This window comes from Triticum aestivum, chromosome 4D, assembly GCF_018294505.1.
Source record: "Triticum aestivum cultivar Chinese Spring chromosome 4D, IWGSC CS RefSeq v2.1, whole genome shotgun sequence".
Classification (NCBI taxonomy): Eukaryota; Viridiplantae; Streptophyta; class Magnoliopsida; order Poales; family Poaceae; genus Triticum; species Triticum aestivum.
Genome location: NC_057805.1, coordinates 351,697,904 through 351,718,577, shown reverse-complemented (window position 1 = coordinate 351,718,577; position 20,674 = coordinate 351,697,904). Strand labels below are relative to the sequence as shown.

At 45.8% G+C, this 20,674-nt stretch overlaps 1 protein-coding gene across 3 annotated transcripts; it reads left to right on the top strand.

Moving 5' to 3' along the window:
* Positions 1 to 246: 246 nt before the first annotated feature.
* LOC123097865 (kinesin-like protein KIN-5B) lies at positions 247 to 5,998 on the top strand. 3 transcript variants are annotated; one of them, XM_044519713.1, is made up of 18 exons: positions 247 to 636; positions 879 to 1,005; positions 1,369 to 1,524; positions 1,599 to 1,939; positions 2,022 to 2,160; positions 2,579 to 2,676; positions 2,803 to 2,858; positions 2,941 to 3,027; positions 3,121 to 3,296; positions 3,390 to 3,551; positions 3,651 to 3,758; positions 3,852 to 4,010; positions 4,094 to 4,177; positions 4,257 to 4,462; positions 4,578 to 4,679; positions 4,774 to 4,883; positions 4,967 to 5,118; positions 5,489 to 5,998. In XM_044519713.1, exons 1-18 carry the CDS (start codon positions 431 to 433, stop codon positions 5,693 to 5,695), a joined length of 2,676 nt encoding a protein of 891 aa, XP_044375648.1. In that variant the 5' UTR covers positions 247 to 430; the 3' UTR covers positions 5,696 to 5,998. The 3 variants fall into 3 exon arrangements, with proteins under 3 accessions (XP_044375648.1, XP_044375647.1, XP_044375646.1); XM_044519712.1 differs by having other exon boundaries at positions 819 to 1,005; XM_044519711.1 differs by having other exon boundaries at positions 780 to 1,005.
* The last annotated feature ends 14,676 nt before the right edge of the window (positions 5,999 to 20,674 follow it).

The following is a 20,674-nucleotide window of genomic DNA, read 5'->3' as shown; positions in this document are numbered from 1 at the left end:
CTAGTTTTGAAGAACTCGTCGCAAGAAACCCAATGGTGAAAACGGATCTGAATTTCGATACTCGAATCAAAAGTTATGGCTTTCTAAATTTTTTGAAACTCAAAATAATGCATGCGAACTGACGTGGCAGAGCATCTTCCTAATCACGCGGGAACAGCAGAATGAGGGACCGGTTCTTCCCTTTTTCAGCGGTCGGACAGCACGTGCAATGGTCCCTTTCATATTAGGAAGGTGCGCTCGGCTAGACTGCTGGGCGCGCGTGCGCCCGCTAGCCACGTCCAAATTTCAAAACACGCGAAAAAGGCGTCCGCCCTCTTCCTCTCGCCCTTCTCCCAAATCGCCGAGCCGAATCCCGCAGAGATCACGCGGATTTCGCCCCAATCCGCCCCCAGATCCAAGTTCCGGGGTCGCTTTAGGTGGCGTCGCCGGCATGGCGCATACCCCGAACCCCAGCCGGAGGTCGTGGGTGGGCCCGCCGACCCCCTTCCTCACGCCGCGGCCCGAGCGCCGGGAGCTGCGGTGGGCGGAAGCGGGCTCGCACAGCTCCGTGCGCCGCAGCGGCGTAGGCGCCTGCAGCATCAACGGCAGCAATGACAGAGACCGCGAGGCGAACGTGCAGGTCGTGCTCCGGTGCAGGTGAGGTGCTCTCGCTTTGGCCCCACCGAGCAAAATCTTTGTAAGCCATGCTGTGATGCTCCAAGTAGCAGCCTAGGACTGAGGCGAATCGTGGCGTAGTCAGTGGGAATGCTAGCTTTTATCTCTGTTTGCCAACTGTGTAGTGACAACGGAAATTTTGAGCAAATTGCTGCTGGTGCTAGGAGTCAGATGCACATCTCCATGGTGTCTCTGATGCGTTTTTATGACTGGTGCATGGTTAGACCGCTAAGCGTGGAGGAGCAGAAAGCGAATGTCCAGAGTGCCGTCTCCTGCAACGACACCAAGAGGGAGGTCACAGTTCTGAACAGTCTATTCAAGCAAGCTGACAAAACATTCACCTTTGACACGGTAAAGCCACTATTGATCCCTGTGCTTGCTGCTTATGGTCTATGGATTTTAAATAGTTGTCGTCATTCGGTTATGGCTAATTTTAAACGATTAAAATCTTGTGTCTCACAAATCTGTAACATGATGATTATACAAGTGCTAAATACTCCTACATGGTTATTCCGTTGTTGTATACTTCATGTACTCTGTTTCTGTGTTGATGATTTGGCCCTGTTGCCTTGCATCTTTATTTAAATGATGGTTGTGTGCATGTGAGGATACAGAGGCCTGGAGGTTTGACATTCCTTTTCGAAAAACACCCCTACATGATTGACGTAGATTCACATGGTTTTTCATTTATGTACAGTTGTTATTTTATACCAGGTTTTTGGCCCAAAATCTCAGCAGAGGGCAATATATGATCATGCTGTTGCACCAATTGTCGATGATGTCCTTGAAGGCTACAATTGTACTGTCTTTGCCTTTGGACAAACTGGAACCGGGAAAACTTATACTATGGAGGGAGAGATGATGCAGCAGGTACTAAAATATTTGGACATCGGCTTAGAAGTTACATGCAGCAACTGAACAATTTGCTTCATCTGCCTTTTTAGGTAGGTGAACTGCCAACTAGTGCTGGTGTCATGCCAAGAGCAGTGCGCCATATTTTTGACATTTTGGAAGCACAAAAGGCTGACTATAGCATGAAGGTAACCTTCTTGGAGCTCTATAACGAAGAAATAACAGATCTGTTGGCTTCAGAGGACCAAAGTAGATTCCTTGAAGATAGACACAAAAGGCCTACTCTATCTCTTATGGAAGATGGCAAAGGTGGGTCTGTCATAAGAGGCCTTGAAGAAATTGTTGTCTACAGTCCTGGTGAGATATATAGTCTGTTACAACATGGATCAACTAGGAGACGCACTGCCGACACTGCACTGAATATGCAAAGCAGGTCAATGACCATTTCACTTCTTTTTTTGGGTGCCAATAGTGGACGTGTTGAATACTGATCATTGTGTATCCTGTACTTGCAGCCGTTCACATTCTGTCTTTTCTATATATATCCATGTCAAAGTAACAACAACAGGGAATCGGGAACTCATAAAGTGTGGGAGGTTGAACCTTGTAGACCTGGCAGGATCAGAGAGTATAGCTCGATCAGGTGCAAAAGAGGTACTTACTATTACCAACTAATAAGTGATTATATCAACTGTTTGTCATACCCCATCCTATTGGGACGCATGGGTTAATCATCCATATTTTCACTTGGTTGAACTGGTAAAGTACACACTGGAAGATGATAAATTGTATATCCTGCTGTCCCATTTGAATAGTTGTTCCGAAGAAGTCTTTTCAGTTTAGGTATGTTGTAGGCCTTATACATAACTATCTTATCTCCAAAGCAATTTCTTCTCAGAAAAAAAAAGCACCTGTTCTTGGTAAAGTGACAACGAATATTTTGATGTGTTTTGTGTTGTCATAACTGGATATTACTACACACTTTTAAATCTTATTGTGATGCTAACTTAGGATGTTAATTCTTATTACATGTCAATCCATCTTGAAGTCATGATTTGTGGCATGCTGGTAGGTTAGAGCAAGAGAAGCTGGAGAGCTGAATAAGAGCTTATTAACACTGGGTCGTGTCATCACTGCACTTGTTGAAGATTCAGTTCATGTACCATACAGGTAGTACCTGCCGTTTCTCATAATAAATCAGGAAGATTACGCATAATTTATTCATTATGCATAGCAGTAATACATATTCATTTTGATACTTTACCTGGGACAGTAAACTCAACATATTCATTCTAGAGCTAACATGTCTCTGAAGGAAAAGGACTTCATAATCTCAAATTTACTCCATGCCGGTAAGTATTTCTTGATCTTAACTTAATATGTTAGTTGGATCAAGTGTTCTTATGTTTGGAACTAATTCATCACAATGTATAGAGAATGTAATTCTTGAACGTGCAAAGGTTCTGTGTGGCACCGTCGAGACTGCATCTGGAGATATTGCTGATCTTCAGAATAAACTAGGTAAACAGCTAGAGCCCCTCTCCCCCCCTCCCTCTACAAGTTGCTGCTTTCTTGCACTGACGGTCGTTGGTATTTTTTGGCAAATATAAATAGGAAGACAATCGAAAACTGAAGTTGAAAATAAAGGGTTGCTATTCAATTTTCGGTCTCAACTAGATCAGAGTCTTGGACTTCTTCGTAACACAGTTGTTCGGTCGATTTGTGAACAGCGCCAATTTTTGGAGTCCATGACTGGACAAATGAATTCGTATTTTTCAGCTAAATCTGAGGTACTACTACTAAAATACTTGCTTTGTTAACTGTTCAAGATTACCATGATTATCACAATGTACTAATTATCTGTATCACGCAACCGCGTCCAGTCAGCTAACCATTTGAAGAGAAGAATCGCAAAGGCCAAAGATATGCATACCTCTGGTGTGCAATGCATGAACGAGCTTGTCAATACTCTGCGGCAGCGGTCCATCACAGACTCTGAGCAGATGAAACTGAATATATCTTCACAAGCAATAGCTGTTGACAATGTATGCAACAATAGAACTTTTATTTTTGGAGTAGTTGCTATCTGGTTCAAAGTAGTGGGCCACTTTACAAAATCTAATCATGGCCTATCTTATTAACAGTTTCTAGCAGTGATGGTTTCAGAGGCTGAACAAGTATTAACTGAGGTTTTGAGATCTACTTCTGAACTCAAGGAGCTGTTAGCATTTTCTGCTGAACAGCAAGAATTAGTATGTCTCCTCGACCCTTGCTTTTGTTAACAGCTACCTCTATTGCACACATTATGCCAGATCCTGCAACTCATTCTGAAACTTGTCTGGTAGGGATTGCAAAAGAGTCTTACCTCAGCACAAGCCATGTCGAAGACGTCAATAGATTTCTTTAATGATATCAGTACACATGCGTCTAGGCTCATGAAACTTATGAAGCAAAGTCAAAGAGGATGCTCCTCTCGTCTTGCTGAATTTGAGAAGGGTTTTGAGGTTGGTTGGTTTTGAACTATGGTGCTACATATACACAGTTCATTTATAGACAAACTCGCTGATCACATCCTTCCTTTCAATAGGAAGCTGCTATTAGAGAAGAGCAAGCTGCTCTTGACAAGATTGCTGGAATTTTAGCTGGCTTGACTGCCAGGAAAACGACAATGGTCAGCTTATCTATTGTTTAATTGCAAAAAAAAAGCCTCCTTTTATGACTTAGGTAATAACTGTTCTCCCTTTTAGCAGGTTTCAGAATATGTTGGGCAACTGAATGAGAGGTATAGTGAGGAGCAGGAACACCTGGCGTTGGAAATGTCCAGCCTACAACAAGTTTCAGATAATGGCAAAAAAGAGGCTGCATCCTGTGCTGAAAAGCTAAAGAACCAAATCCTGGAGGATATGTCATCGCATGCTAATACCAAAGATAAAATGGGAGACGTCTTGCAGCAGTGGTACCAATCTTACTTGCCTAGCTAAAATTATGCTCAATTTAAATTACTCATTCACCCTTGAAGCCCTTCTGGTTCCAAGATTTATTTATGCTGAAGAAGTGTTGTTTCATTGCAGCTTGAAGGGAAGCCACCATTCTGTTTCTTACTGGTCACATACGCAGTCATGTTTAGAACATCTAAATAAGAGCTCAGTTCTGGAAGCTAATGATTTTATACAGTAAGTTGTAGTCATTTTCGCAAACTCGACCTACCGTGACGAGCCTTGTAATGCAGGTCCTTCCCAGTTTTTCTAATGAATTTCTTGCATGCAGAGAGAGAAGAAATGAAAATGAAAGTATTATCCAGGAGATTCAACTTCGTTCTTCACACAACGATGCAGGGTTCCATGCCATTACATCTGATATTTTGACTACTTCAGAGAGTAACATATCTACTTGGACTATAATATATTTTTCCCTCGAAAGATCTTCTTTTCCTTGTGTTATCCAGTTTCTTTTTTTCCAGATTCTCACTTAGTGGATCATGAAACAAGAGAGAGAATGGAAACTCTATCCACCTCCTTCTCAAATCATTTGGGATTGCTGACTGAAAAACACAATCAAGGCACAGAATCTATAAGAACCTTTGCAAGTAACTGTATTGAAAAGGATTACTCGGTAAGCTATATGCATTCACATTTGCACCATATTTGAATTAGAGAACTAAGAAACAAGTTGTACGAATTAGTTAAACTCAGAATGACTTTTTTAATGTTTGAAAACACAAAATGGATACTTATTGGTCAAGCTCAGCTAAACAGATGGACTTTTTTTAGTTTATTGCAGTAAATTGTTGAAAGAACTACATTCCTGACACAACTAGCAACCGAACAATATGAACGTATGCACCTTATGGACATGTTAACACTTCGAACAAGTTTGGGCACAAATTATATTTTAGACAAGAAATGCGATTATTCAATCCAGACCACCTTTATATCATTCCTATACCAGGTGACATATTTCGTTACCAATGTTGTCTCAACAGGTTAACAGTCCAGTTCGTCATCGCCCACGGGAGCTACTGGCCGGCGCATATAGCTTCGAATCAATTGAGGAACTGAGAGCCTCGATGCCAGATCTTGTGGCAAAATTCAAATCAAAGGACAAGCTGGATGAAGTGGACAAAGGAAAAAGCTCCTCGGACCAAACGACACGTGCTCCTAGAAGTCCTCTCACGCCAGTCAATCACTAGGATTAGTGGAAGGCAGTAGCAGAAACTGTGAGATTCTCCTAGTGCTGTAACGATGGCAAGATCTCTTGCCCGTTTATGGCCGTGTCGATTAAGCGTTTATCGGGAGTGAAATGTTGCACTTCCGTGCAGCATACGTACCTGATCGTAGGGTAGTGAAGTCCAGGATTGTAGAGGACAAGCGTTTCGTAATATCTAGAGGCCCGACCATCGATCTTGTTGCTTTGCATGCTTTCTGATCAGTCAAGTGGTCGAATGTACGATGTAGAATGCGTTTCTCAATCTGAAGATATATGTTATCTCCAATATCGTGTTGGGTTTGCAACTCGATGCAAACTTAGTTGAGTTTACTACCTAGCTCTCCTAAAATGGGAGAAATCAATTTTAGGCCTTGTTCGGCAACAGTCCACTCCTCCAGAACGGAGCGGAGTGCCAGGTTAGCAGCTCCCCAAATTACAACTACATGCCGCTTCGGAGCCGAGTTGCGGAGCGGAGGGATTCCAAATAGGCTCTTAGAGCAACTCTAGCAGACCCTGTAAAAGTCGCAAACCCGCAAAATTCCGGCGAGTATACGGGTTCGGCCCAATTTTTTGGCCAGAACAGACCCGTATACTTGCCCAGTCCATAACAAAATTTACTGCGGCCTGCAAACCCCCCTCCCCCCAAGCAGTATATCTACGGGTTCGTAGTGCATATGCGGGTCGAAACCCTATCCCCCGCCGCCGCGACTCGCTGCAATTCCCCACTCCCCTCACATTTCTCGCCGCCGGTGAGCCCCTTGCGCCTCCAGCCGCCATGTGGGGCCGCATGTGGAGCTTCGGCCGCGGCTCCGGGAGCAGCTCCGGCGAGGGCGGCGACCCCGAGCGCGAGCGGTGTGTCCACTCGGACGACGCGAGGAAGTGCGGAGCGAGGAAGTGGACAAACAAGGGCCTCGACTCGCCGCTGAGCTTCCTCGTCCGCGAGACGGAGGAATACGACCGTCAGCACGGGCGTACGCCCTCCTCGGCCACAGGCTCGTCCTCCGCCGCGAGCTCGTCCTCTTCTGGCGCGAGGCTTCTCCCCGTGAAGATGGAGTGGTCGGAGGAGCCGGAGGAGATCGAGGTCGTCGCCGTCAAGCAGGAGCCGGAGGAGATCGAGCGCCGAGGGGTTGTCGGGCCCGAAGATTTCATGGCCGATTTCGACGCGGTAGCGGCCGCCATTGCTGAGCGGAGCTTGCGCGAGGAGGCGGAGCGCCGGCGCCACGACGATGAGGTCGACGACCTCATCCTCCAGCAGGCAGTCGCGACCAACCTTGCCGCGAAGGAGAAGGACGACGAGTGGCGGCGCATCCGCGAGGAGCAGAGGTCGAAGTTCATCGATCTCGTCAGCTCCGACGAGGACTGAGCTCCTCCACCGCGAGCTCGTCCATTTTGGTATATCGACCTCGGCCTCGCCGCCGCGAGAGTCCCCCGTCCCTCTAGTAGTAGTAGTAGTAGAATGTAGTATGTGATGATGAACTATGAATGATCATGTAGTATGTGATGAACTAGTGCGGTTGCAATTTCTTCTGCGAAAGTTTTTTTTTAAATTATGCAGTTTCATATAGGGGTTCTACTCTGCCGCGCATGATTTTGACCCGCAAAACAGTTCTTCGTCGAACTGTAAACGCCATATGCGGGTCGCGGTTTTACGGGTCTGCTAGAGTTAGCTCTTAGTTTGTGGGAATTGAGCACCTGAATCCTGATGCACCCGGGGACGCCGGGAAATGGCACTCATGAGACGAGGGAGTCACGAAGCCATGGTCGCGAGAGGAGACAAGACACTGACTGGTACATAGCGGTGGGGCCAAGTTTTGAGGAGAAAGGCAAACCAATCTGCCAACAACGAACCGTCGCCCGGGAGGGGATCCGCATCCGCATGCGTTGCAACTATGGCAGGGGCTTCATGGCCGATATACGCATTCCTTCCTACGATCTCGTTTTCCATACCTGACGCTGATACATTCCTTGCCGCTCCCAATCCGATCCCACCCTCTCCGGCAAAGGAAGGCGCGCGCTGCTGCCATCTGGGGAGACAGGCGATATAACGCGGACAGCTTCTCATAGATCGATCATCCCAGGGAACAGGGGAGGGAGGTGTCTCACTATGGGGAACAGCGGGGTGGAGCAGAGCCTCGCGGGAAAAGGTAAATCTGCGCCGCTCGCCGCCCAAGATGAAGAGGTTAGCTCCCTTCTTCTGCACCGGCGTTTTCTCGTCTTAAGATGGAGCATGCGTACGGTTACAGTTTGTGTTTGTTTGGGATCTTTTTGGTCAAATAATTGTTGATTAGTTGCACACCAAGTTCATGATACAAACATGAACATGCATTGACCATGGATGAAAAGAAGCGTGGAACTGTGTTCTAGGTAAGCTGCATGCAGACTTTAACAGACGTTTTGTTTTTGTCTCCAGGAGCGCAGCGCTCTGGAGGAGAAGCTCTACTGCACGAGGCTGGAGCTGCACAAGACGCGCGCCGTGTCCGCCGACGCGGACGAGACCATCTGCAGGCTCGCCGCGGCCGCGCGCAGGATGGCGCAGGAGCGGGACGAGGCGTGGAACCAGCGGAACGCGCTGCTCGCGGACCTCCACGCCAGGAGGAACGCCCAGATGATGATGGCGCTCGCGGCCGGACCGCCCCGCTCCTTCGCCGGCTACAACGGTCGGGCCGCCTTCTTCGCCCCGGCCGCGGCGGCGGCGCCGTTCGGCCGGATGCCGACGCCCATGCAGCAGATGTACGCGCGCGCGGCCGGGGCCAGCTACTGCTTCGCGTCGTCGTCGGCGGCGCCGGCAGGCAACGGGCTGTTCTTCCACAGCCTCGCCTCCTCGAGCCAGGATCAGTTCGACCCGGACATGTTTCTGGTGGACCCCGCGGAGTCGCCGGCGGATTCTGTCTCGGCCACCACGGGGAGCGCCGCCCCTGACCTGCAGGTGGCGAAGAGCTCTGGGAGCGAACTCGATCTCGTGGCTGAACAGATGCTCCTCACGCGGAAGAAAGGGAAGGTGGCCGAAGCTGTACGTGACGACGACGAGGGCCCGGCGTCGGTTGAGGCTGTTGCGGACGCTGGGGCGACCGAGGCGGGCGGTTCGTTGGACGAGAAATGCGGCAGCGGAGTTGGGTGTAGTCTCGCCGACGTGGTTAACTCTGCGGGCAAGAAACGCAGTGACACTCCCTAGGTCAGGGTTCAGTCCATTGTTGGCGAGGTCGAGTGATTTCAGGAGTGCAAAACTAACGTGCGTTTGATGACTCCCGTCTTTATCTTCGATGAATGTTCGAAACAATGTGCCCTTTCCTGGAACAAGGGGTGTGTGTGTGGTGTCACGGTGTGTGTTATATGATGCTCCTTCATTATATACAAGCTCTGTTCGGAATTAGCTGGCGCTAAAATGGGTGTTCCACTTGTGCATTTGCTTCACTTAGGACATCTCTGTTGGAAATATGAGCAATTTATCACATGATTTTATTAACAGAAATAGTAGATAAAACATGACTATCATAGTAGAGATGAAACAAGTCATGTAATCTAAAGATGAGAAAGCAAATGGCATGTGCACATATGAACTAGCAAAGAACATATGTAGAATAGAGGCTAGAACAAGAAACGCTAGAGCAAGAAACTGAGGCAAGATATTAAACAAAGAGAACATGAAGACATACGGAACAGCGGGAGAAGCACTGGTCTTGGGGTCGGTGTCCTCGCCAGCCATATCGTCGAAGAGGTTGTCGGCGTTGGGGAAGAAGTTGTCGTCGGGGAAGTAGTCGTTGGAGTCCGGGACATCTGTGATGAAGAAGTTAGTAGTCGCGCGGAGCGCTCCCCAAAAACCTTATTACCCTTCTCCCGTTCAGGTCTCAAAGCGTGGGGTTTCGGAAGCCTACTGTCCCAACCTGCGGTGCACGCTGCAAGCCGGGATGGGGAAGATCGTAGCAGTAGCTCAGTGCTCAGGGACGGTGGCGAGAGGAAGATGACATTTTGATGATCATCTCTAGAGTGGAGTGACCTCCCTTTTATAGGCAAGATGAAACGAAGCGAACAGCCAGCAGCCGAAGGGCTGCACCGTTCGTATTCAAACTGCACTATCGCTTTTCAGCGTCTGTGTGACCTTTCGTATACCAGTCGTGCGTGGCAAAAATTTAGACATCGGCTCGGCTCATTCCCGCAACCCGCGCCGCGTCGAGACGTGGCGAGGCGAGGCGGGCGACGGAGGAGGAGCGCGTGTGAATGTCCTTCTTGTTCTCATGCTCATACATGTGGGGAAACAACCTCCCTTATAAGGAGATCCAACTCCTACCAAACTAGCAATGTGGGACTAAAGTTTAGTAGCACCCCTTGCCCACGAATGGGCCAAGTGGGCCTCTAGAATTTATTAGAAATTCCTGAAATTGCTATTGGGTTGTCCCAAAATAAACTAAATTCCAGCAATCCCCCACCAGATCACAGAGGCACACATAATTTGCCTTTAGTTTCAAAACACTGTTTTATATACCGGCACTACAGTGGAGACTGTTAAGTTGAACTTCCACCTAGAACTCTATGCTACACTAGTAAGCAACTTCAACAGTGGACTAGGTCTTGAACTGCAAGTTTTCTGCGAATCTAGCTTCACACAAAGTCTTGAGCGATACTAGGTTACCGTGGGTGTTCCCCACGGGTGGAGCTTATGCGTCATACTCCGAGATCTTTCATGAGTTTACTAGAGAGCACCCTATTCTCATAGATTGCAACGTTTAACAATCAGACTCATATAGGTGTGTTCTTCAAAAGATATTCTGTAGGACAACATCTCTGCTTAAATGAGCCACTTAGAACACATTAAGATATACATCAACCTGCCATGCAAATTAGGATAGTATTGCATCTTCATGGAGTGGTATTGTTAATAGTAAGGATACTCTCCTCTCAGTTGACCAACAGCTTGTCTTTCTCATCTAATTCACGGGATCTCCGATAACATAGACTAGGTTACCACTGGAAACAACTCACATTGTGGGTCTCATACCCATCTCCTTCGATGCATTATCTATCACATTACGTGATAGACCCTTAGTAAAAGGATCTGCCCGATTTTTAGATGTTTGGATATAATCCAATGCCATAACCCCGGAGTTTCTCATTTTCTTGACAGACTTTAACCTTCTCTGAACATGTCTTGATGACTTCATGTTATCCTTTGAGCTGCTCACTTTTGCAATCACAGTTTGGTTGTCACGGTTCATAAGGATACCCGATACAGGTTTCTCAATTACCGGCAAGTCATTCAAGAGCCAACGAAGCCAATCTTCTTCGACCGTAGCTATATCTAATGCTGTGAGTTCTGCTTCCATTGTTGACCTCATGAAGATGTTCTGCTTGCAAGGCTTCCAAGAAACAACGCCACCTCCATGAGTGAATACATATCCGCTCGTGGACTTTATCTCAGCAGCATCAGAGATCCAGTTTGAGTCACTATACCCTTCCAGTACCTTTTGGTACTCAGTGTAGTGAATTCCATAACTCGCAGTGCCTTTTAAATAACGCAAAACTCTCTTTAGATCTTTCCAATGCACATCTCCTGGTTTTGAGACAAACTGGCTCAGTTTTCTAACAGCAAAAGAGATGTCAGGTCTTGTAGCAATGGCTAAGTACATAAGCCAGCCAATAATCTGAGAATATTTTAATTGATCTCTAGTAATTCTTTGATTCTTTCGAAGTAGCATGCTGGCATCATATGGTGTTGGAGAGGGCTTGCAATCACTCTAGCCAAAGCGAGTCAAGATCTTTTCCACATAGTGAGATTAAAGCAATGTAACCCCACCCCCCAATCATCGTCTCTCAACAACTTGATGTTCAGAATGACATCAGCCTCTCCTAAATCCTTCATCTCAAAACAACGAGATAGGAAATCCTTGACCTCCTTAATAACATTCATATTTGTTCCGAAAATCAATATGTCATCAACATACAAGCAAAGGATAACTCCCTCGCCCCCACCATGGCGATAGTATACACATTTATCAGCTTCGTTTACAACAAAGCCCGCAACTGTTAAAGTTCTTTCAAACTTCTCATGCCACTGCTTGGGTGCTTGCTTAAGTCCATACAAAGACTTCAGCAACTTGCACACTTTTCCTTCCTGACCATTTACCACAAACCCATCTGGTTGCTCCATATAAATTTCCTCTTCAAACTCTCCATTTAGAAAAGCAGTCTTAACATCCATTTGATGAACGAGAAGACCATGTGAGGCAGCTAATGAAAGTAGTACTCGAATAGTGGCCAGTCGAGCCATAGGTGAGTAAGTACCAAAGAAGTCTTCACCTTCCTTTTGGGTATAATCCTTGGCCACGAGCCATGCCTTGTACTTCTCAATAGTACCATCAGGCCTAAGCTTCTTCTTGAATACCCATTCGCACCCTATAGGTTTGCACCCATAAGGTCTATCAGTTATCTCCCAAGTTTCATTTGCCAAGATGGAATCCATCTCACTACGGACCGCTTCCTTCCAGTAGTCAGCATCTTCCGATGCATAGGCCTCTGAAATAGAACTGGGAGTGTGATCTATGAGATACACAAGAAAATCATCACCAAATGACTTTGCGGTCCTCTATCTCTTACTCCTAGTAGGAACTTCATTATTCTCCTCCACAGGATTTATAGAGTGTTCCATCGAAATGGTAGGTTCAGTAATTGTAACTAATTCCTGATTCGATGAACTGGGCATCTCCTGATTTGATGAGCTAGCCATATCCTTCATGGGAAAGATATCTTCAAAGAAAGTCGCATCATTCGACTCCATGATTGTACCAACATGCATGTCAGATACCTCAGATTCTACAACCAAGAATCTATAGCCAATGCTATGAAAAGCATATCATAGGAAAACACAATCCACGGTTTTTGGTCCAAGCTTGCGCTTCTTTGGAATTGGCACATTGACTTTTGCCAAACAACCTCAGGTTCGCAGGTAAGAGAGTTTTGACCTTTTCTTCTCCCATTCCTCGAATGGAGTTATCTCTTTGTTCTTTGTGGGAACTCGGTTTAGGACATGACATGCAGTCAATATTGCCCCCCCACCATGCCTTGCAGAGACCCGATGTGTCTAACATGGCATTAACCAAATCAGTTAGAGTACGGTTATTTCTTTTGGCTACCCCATTTGACTGAGGTGAATAGGGAGGCATCCTCTCATGGATTATACCATGTTCCGCACAAAAGGAATCAAATTCATTTGAGAAATACTCTCCACCACGATCAAACCTAAGCCTCTTGATCTTTCGATCAAGTTGGTTTTCCGCTTCATCTTTATAGATCTTGAAATAGTTCAAAGCCTCATCCTTAGATTTCAGAAGTTACACATGGCAGTATCTAGTGGAGTCATCAATTAATGTCATAAAATACTTCTTTCCATCTTTTGTAAAAACACCATTCATTTCACAAAGATCTGAATGTATCAGTTCTAGTGGTGCAAGATTTCTTGTTTCCGCAGTCGTGTGAGACTTATGAGATTGCTTAGCTTGCACACAAACTTGACACTTAGATCCCTTGACAGTGGTGAAACTAGGGATTAAGTTCAATTTGGCTAGTCGCGAATGCAACCAAAGTTGACATGACAAAGATGTGAATGCCACACATTTGATTCACTATTGTTGCAAACATGATTAACAACTTTATTGCAAACATCTGATAAGGATAAACAAAACAGGCCTCCTGACTCATAGCCTTTACCAATAAAAGTTCCATACTTGGATATTACAAATTTATTCGACTCAAAAACAAGTTTGTATCCATATCTACACATAAGAGATCAGCTAACAAGATTTTTATTGACGGAGGGAACATAATGCACGTTCTTCAACCGCACGATCTTCCCCGAAGTAAACTTCAGATTGACCATGCCAACACCACGAACAGAAGCACTTTAACCGTTGCCCATCAGCACGGTGGAAGTCCCTGCGGTATGATAAGACGAAAACATGGAAATATCACCGCATACATGCAGATTACCACATGTGTCAATCAACCAATCAGGAAAATGACATACTGAAAGAATAGTGAGAAATATACCATAGCCAGCATCCTTCATGTCAGTGTCACCAATGACAACATTAGCGGTCTTGCCGCCTTTCCCAAGATGACGCTTGTCATAACGATTAGGGCAACTAGGAGCCCAATGGCTAGGATCTCCGCACACATGACAAACACCTTTCTTCTTGTCATTCTTCCTCTTGAAGTTGGTGTGTTGTATAGCCTTGTTCTTCCCATCGAACTTTGCTTCACCATCAAAATTGCCCTTGTTCTTGAACTTGTGGGGCTGGAAGTTTTTCTTCTGCACCAGATTGGCACTAGATCCTCCCTCAATACCTCGAGCACGTGTGTTCTTTGATCTCGCCTTTTCTTCCACATCAAGAGTACCAATGAGATCCCAAACAGAAAACTCCTGCCTCTTGTGCTTCAGCAAGGTAGCAAAGTTCCTCCATGAAGGAGGAAGCTTAGTGGTGATGCCTCCGGCAACAAACTTGTAAGGTGGCATACAATTGAAGTGCTCAAGTTCTCTAGCAAATGACTGTATCTCGTGAGCTTGCTCAACCACGGAGCGCTCTTCAGTCATCCTGTAGTCATAGAATTGTTCCATCATGTACAGCTCAGTGCCGGCATCCGAGACCCCAAACTTGGCCTCGAGTGCATCCCACATATCTTTTCCATTATCAATTGATGCACAAGCGCCAACTATGTTCTCACCAAGAACACTCAAGAGAGCAGCCTTAAACAGGGTATCTATTTTCTAAAAAGCTTGTTCCTGTTGAGCATCATAATCTTCTCCAGGTTTGCCAAGAGTGGCGCCATAGCAACTCATGGTTTGAAACCATAAGACTGCTCTCACGCGCCACCTCTTATAGTGGATACCCTCAAACATAGGAGGTCTCATGGAAGCAGCAAAACCACTTGGGCTAAATTGCCTATAATAAGGTTTTTGGATTATTGGAAATATGAGCAATTTACCATATGATTTTATTAACAGAAATAGTAGACAAAACATGACTATCATAGTAGAGATGAAACAAGTCATGTAATCTAAAGATGAGAAAGAAAACGGCATGCGCACATATGAACTAGAAGAGAACATATGTAGAACAGAGGCTAGAACAAGAAACGATAGAGCAAGAAACTCAGGCATGATATTAATTAGAGAGAACACGAAGACATACGAAACAGCAGTAGAAGCACTGGTCTTGGGGTCGGTGTCCTCTCCAGCCATGTCGTCGAAGAGGTTGTCGATGTTGGGGAAGAAGTTTCATCGGGGAAGTACTCGTCGGAGTCCGGGGCATCCCTGATGAAGAAGTCAGTAGTCGCGTGGAGCGCTCCCCAAAAACCTTATCACCCTTCTCCCATACATGTCTCAAAGTGGTGGGGTTTCGTAGGCCTACTGTCCCAATCTCCGGTGCATGCCGCAAGCCGGGATGGGGAAGATCATAGCAGTAGCTCAGTGCTCAGGAACGGTGGCGAGAGGAAGATGATGTTCTGGTGATCATCCCTGGAGAGGAGCGACCTCCCTTTTATAGGCACAGGAGAAAGAGGTGAGAGGGCAGCGACGAAGATGAAACGAAGAGACGAAGATGAAGCGAACAGCCAGCAGCCGAAGGGCTGCACCGTTCGTATTCAAACTCCACTATGACAAAAAATCTTTTCAGTGTCCATGTGACCTTCCGCATACCAGTCGCGACGAGGTGATAATCCCCAAGTGCAGGGAATCATCGTAGCAATTCCCAAAGGTGGAAGTGATAAGTATGGAGTGTCGAACCCACAAGGAGCTAAAGGTAAGATCAATATTCTCTCAAGTCCTATCTGCCACTGATACGACTCTACGTACACCAAACATTTGCTTTCAACTAGAAGCGAGAAATAAAACTACGTTGTGGGTATGAAGAGGATAGCTTTGCATGATATCGGAGAGCTAAAATATAAAAGTAGATGCTGTTATCATAAAGTTAGAATATATTACTGAATATTATAAATAGCGAGTGTGGAATAATGATGGACCGGTGTGCGGAATTGTCCTAGGCAATTGTTAACAAGATCGGTAATCATTATTGCAATTTCATATGAGGGAGAGGCATAAGCTAACATACTTTCTCGTCTTGGATCATATGCACTTATGATTGGAACTCTAGCAAGCATCCGCAACTACTAAAGATCATTAAGCTAAAACCCAACCATAGCATTAAAGCATCAAGTCCCCTTTATCCCATACGCCGTGACCCACTTATTCGTGTTTATGCTTCTGTCACTCAAGCAACGCAGATAATAAGTAAACCATGGACATATTGCAACACCCTACAACGGGAATCCCTCACGCTTGCGCGACACGTAGGGCACCATAGGACAACACCAAAATAAAACATACAACTCATACCAATCTAGATCATCAATCAACCCAAAGACAAAGGATATCTACTCAAAACATCATAGGATGGAAACACATCATTGGATCATAATATGTGGCGTAAAGCACCATGTTCAAGTAGAGATTACAGCGGGGTGCGGGAGAGTGGACCGCGTAAAAGAGATGAGGATGGTGATGATGGTGGTGATGTTGATGAAGATGATCACTGTGGCGATGATTCCCCTCCCGATGGCACTCCGGCGCCACCTAGAGAGAGGAGGAGAGGTTCTCCCCCTTGTGCTTCCTCCTCCATGGCCTCCCCCCTAGCTGGGGAGAGGTTCTCCCTCTGGTCCTTGGCCTTCATGGCGATGATGGCCCCTCCGGGATCCTCCTCCATGGCCTCCGGTGATGATGGCCCCCTCCGGCAGGGTGCCAGAGAGGGCCTAGATTGATTTCTCATGGATACAGAGGCTTGTGGCAGCGGAACTTCCGATCTACGTTATTTTTTGGAGGTTTCTGTATTTATAGGAATTTTTGGCGTTGGTCTCACGTCAGGGGGGTCTCCGAGTCGTCCACGAGATAGGGCCCCACGCCCAGGGGGGTGGGCGCGCCCCCACCCTCGTGGACAGCCCGGGACTCTTCTGGCCCAACTCTTTTACTCCGGGGGCTTCTTTTGGTCCATAAAAAATCATCAAAAATTGGCACGTCAATTGGACTCCGTTTGGTATTCCTTTTCTGCGATACTCAAAAACAAGGAAAAAACAAAAACTGGCACTGGGCTCTAGGTTAATAGGTTAGTCCCAAAAATCATATAAAATATCATATAAATGCATATAAAACATCTAAGATGGATAATATAATAGCATGAATACTTCGTAAATTATAGATACGTTGGAGACGTATCACGAGGCGTGGCATGGCGAGGCGTGCGGTGGAGGAGGGGCACGCGTGAATGTCCCTCTTGTTCTCATGCTCATACATGTGGGAAAACAACCTCCCTTATAAGGAGGTCCAACTCCTACCAAACTAGCAACGTGGGACTAAATTTTAGTAGCACCCCTTGCCCTACACGAATGGGCCAAGTGGGCCTCTAGGATTTATTAGGAATTTCTGAAATTGCTATTGGGTTGTCCCAAAATAGACGAAATTCCAGCAATCTCCAACGACAACCAGCAAATTTCCTCCCGCATCCATCTGAGGACAAAGGGGGACCAGTCCGTGGGCACGAATGCAGGAGACCGACATCAAATGCTAGATGCATACATCTGGTCTCCCTTTTTTCAAGTCTGCAGGATCAAATAGCCGCATACATAGGGTACAGACATTCAAATAGCTGCATGCAAAAGTAATTCAAATTCAAACTCTTCAAATGTGACCGGATTCTAGTCAGGAAGTTGCATATGATCACACATGTTCTCAAATTCTAGAGCTGCGGCTGCATCGTCACCCTCATCCTTGACGAGCATGTTGTGCATGATCACACAAAATATCATCACCTCCCACAAGGTCTCTGATACGTCCATGTTGCATCATGCTTTTATATTGATATTTATCGCATTATGGGCTATTATTACACATTATATCATAATACTTATGCCTTTTCTCTCTTATTTTATAAGGTTTACATGAAGAGGGAGAATGCCGGCAGCTAGAATTCTAGACTGGAAAAGGAGCAAATATTAGAGACCTATTCTGCATAACTCCAAAAGTCTTGAAACTTCACGGAGAATTGTTTTGGAATATATATATAATATTGGGCGAAGAAAGCACCAGAGGGGGGCAACCTTCCATCCACAAGGGTGGGGGCGCGCCCTACTCCCCTGGGCGCGCCCCCAGCCTTATGGGCCACCTGGCAGGCCACTGATGCCCATCTTCTGCTATATGGTGTGTTTTGACCTGGAAAAAATCGAGAGGAAGCTTTCAGGACAAAGCGCCGCCGTCTCGAGGCAGAACTTGGGAAGAACCAATCTAGGGCTCCAGCGGAGCTGTTCTGCCGGGGAAACTTCCCTCCGGGATGGGGAAATCATCGCCATCGTCATCACCAACGATCCTCTCATCGAGAGGGGGTCAATATCCAGCAACATCTTCACCAGCACCATCTCCTCTCAAACCCTAGTTCATCTCTTGTATCCGATCTCTGTCTCAAAACTTCAGATTTGTACCTGTGGGTTGCTAGTAGTGTTGATTACTCCTTGTAGTTGATGCTAGTTGGTTTATTCGGTGGAAGATCATATGTTCAGATCCTTAATGATAATTAATACTCCTCTGATTATGAACATGAATATGCTTTGTGAGTAGTTACATTTTTTCCGGAGGACATGGGAGAAGTCTTGTTAAAAGTAATCATGTGAATTTGGTATTCATTCAATATTTTGATGAGTTGTATGTTGTCTCTCCTCTAGTGGTGTTATGTGAACGTCGACTACATGACACTTCACCATGATTTGGGCCTAGGGGAAGGCATTGGGAAGTAATAAGTAGACGACGTGTTGCTAGAGTGATAGAAGCTTAAACCCTAGTTTATGCGTTGCTTCGTAAGGGGCTTATTTGGATCCATATGTTTCATGCTATGGTTAGATTTATCTTAATTCTTCTTTCGTAGTTGCGGATGCTTGCGAGAGCGGTTAATCATAAGTGGGAGGATTGTCCAAGGAAAGGCAGCACCCAAGCACCGGTCAACTGACATATCAAATTATCAAAGTAACGAACGCGAATCATATGAGCATGATGAAAACTAACTTGACAACAATTCCCATGTGTCCTCGGGAGCGCTTCACTTTATATAAGAGTTCGTCCAGGCTTGTCCTTTGCTACAAAAAGGATTGGGCCACCTTACTGCACCTTAGTTACTTTTGTTACTTGTTACTCGTTACAAATTATCTTATCGCACAACTATCTGTTACTGATAATTTCAGTGCTTGCAGAGAATACCTTGCTGAAAACCACTTGTCATTTCCTTCTGATCCTCGTTGGGTTCGACACTCTTACTTATCGAAAGGACTATGATAGATCCCCTATACTTGTGGGTCATCAAGACTCTTTTCTGGTGCCGTTGCCGGGGAGTGAAGCGCCTTTGGTAAGTGGAATTTGGTAAGGAAACATTTATATAGTGTGCTGAAATTTACTGTCACTTGTTACTATGGAAAATAATCATTTGAGGGGCTTGTTTGGGGTTGATACGTCTCCAATGTATCTATAATTTTTGATTGTTCCATGCTGTTATATTATCAATTTTTGATGTTTTATAATCATTTTATAGTCATTTTATATCATTTTTGGTACTAACCTATTGACATACTGCCAAGTGCCAGTTGTTGTTTTCTGCATGTTTTTTACATCGCAGGAAATCAATACCAAACGGAGTCCAAATGCAATGAAACTTCACGAAGAATTTTTTTGGACCAGAAGACACCTAATGGGCCCTGGCTGCGCCTGGGGGTGCTTCGAGGAGAGCACAACCCACCAGGGCGCGCCAGGAGGCCCAGGCGCGCCCTGGTGGGTTGTGCCCATCTCGGGTGCCCCCCGGACCGCCTCTTTGCAATATAAATACCCCAATATTCCCAAAACCCTAGGGGAGTCGACGAAATATTGATCCAGCCGCCGTAGAGTCCAGAACCACCAGATCCAATCTAGACACCATCTCGGATGGGGTTCACCACCTCCATTGGTGCCTCTCCGATGATGCGTGAGTAGTTCTTTGTAGACCTTCGGGTCCGTAGTTAGTAGCTAGATGGCTTCCTCTCTCTCGCTGAATTCTCAATACAATGGTGTCTTGGAGATCCATATGATGTAACTCTTTTTGCCGTGTGTTTGTTGGGATCTGATGAACTTTGAGTTTATAATCAGTTATATCTTTTTATATCCATGAAAGTATTTGAGTTTCTTTGATCTCTTTTATGCATGATCTCTTATAGCCACATATTTCTTCTCCGATATTTGGGTTTTGTTTGGCCAACTTGATCTATTTATCTTGCAATGGGAAGAGGTGCTTTGTAGTGGGTTCGGTCTTACGGTGCTTGATCCCAGTGACAGAAGGGGAACCGACACATATGTACCGTTGCTACTAAGGATAAAACAATGGGGTCTATCTCTACATAGATAGATCTTGTCTACATCATGTCATCGTTCTTATTGCATTACTCCGTTTTTTCCATGAACTTAGTACACTAGATGCATGCTGGATGGAGGTCGATGTGTGGAGTAATAGTAGTAAATGCAGGCAGGAGTCGGTTGAGGGAGTCCTGGATTAAGGGGTCCTCGGGCGTCCGGGCTATGTGACGTGGGCCGGACTAATGGGCCATGAAGATACAAGATAGAACCGTGTCCTGATGGGACTCTCCTTTGCGTGGAAGGCAAGCTTGCGTTCGGATATGAAGATTCCTTCCTCCATAAACCAACTCTGTACAACCCTAGGTCCCTCCGGTGTCTATATAAACCAGAGGGTTTCGTCCGTAGAGGCCAGGATAATCATAATCACACAGGCTAGACATCTAGGGTTCAGCCATTACGATCTCGAGGTAGATCAACTCTTGTAAACCCCATATTCATCCAAGATAATCAAGCAGGAAGTAGGGTATTACCTCCATCAAGAGGGCCCGAACCTGGGTA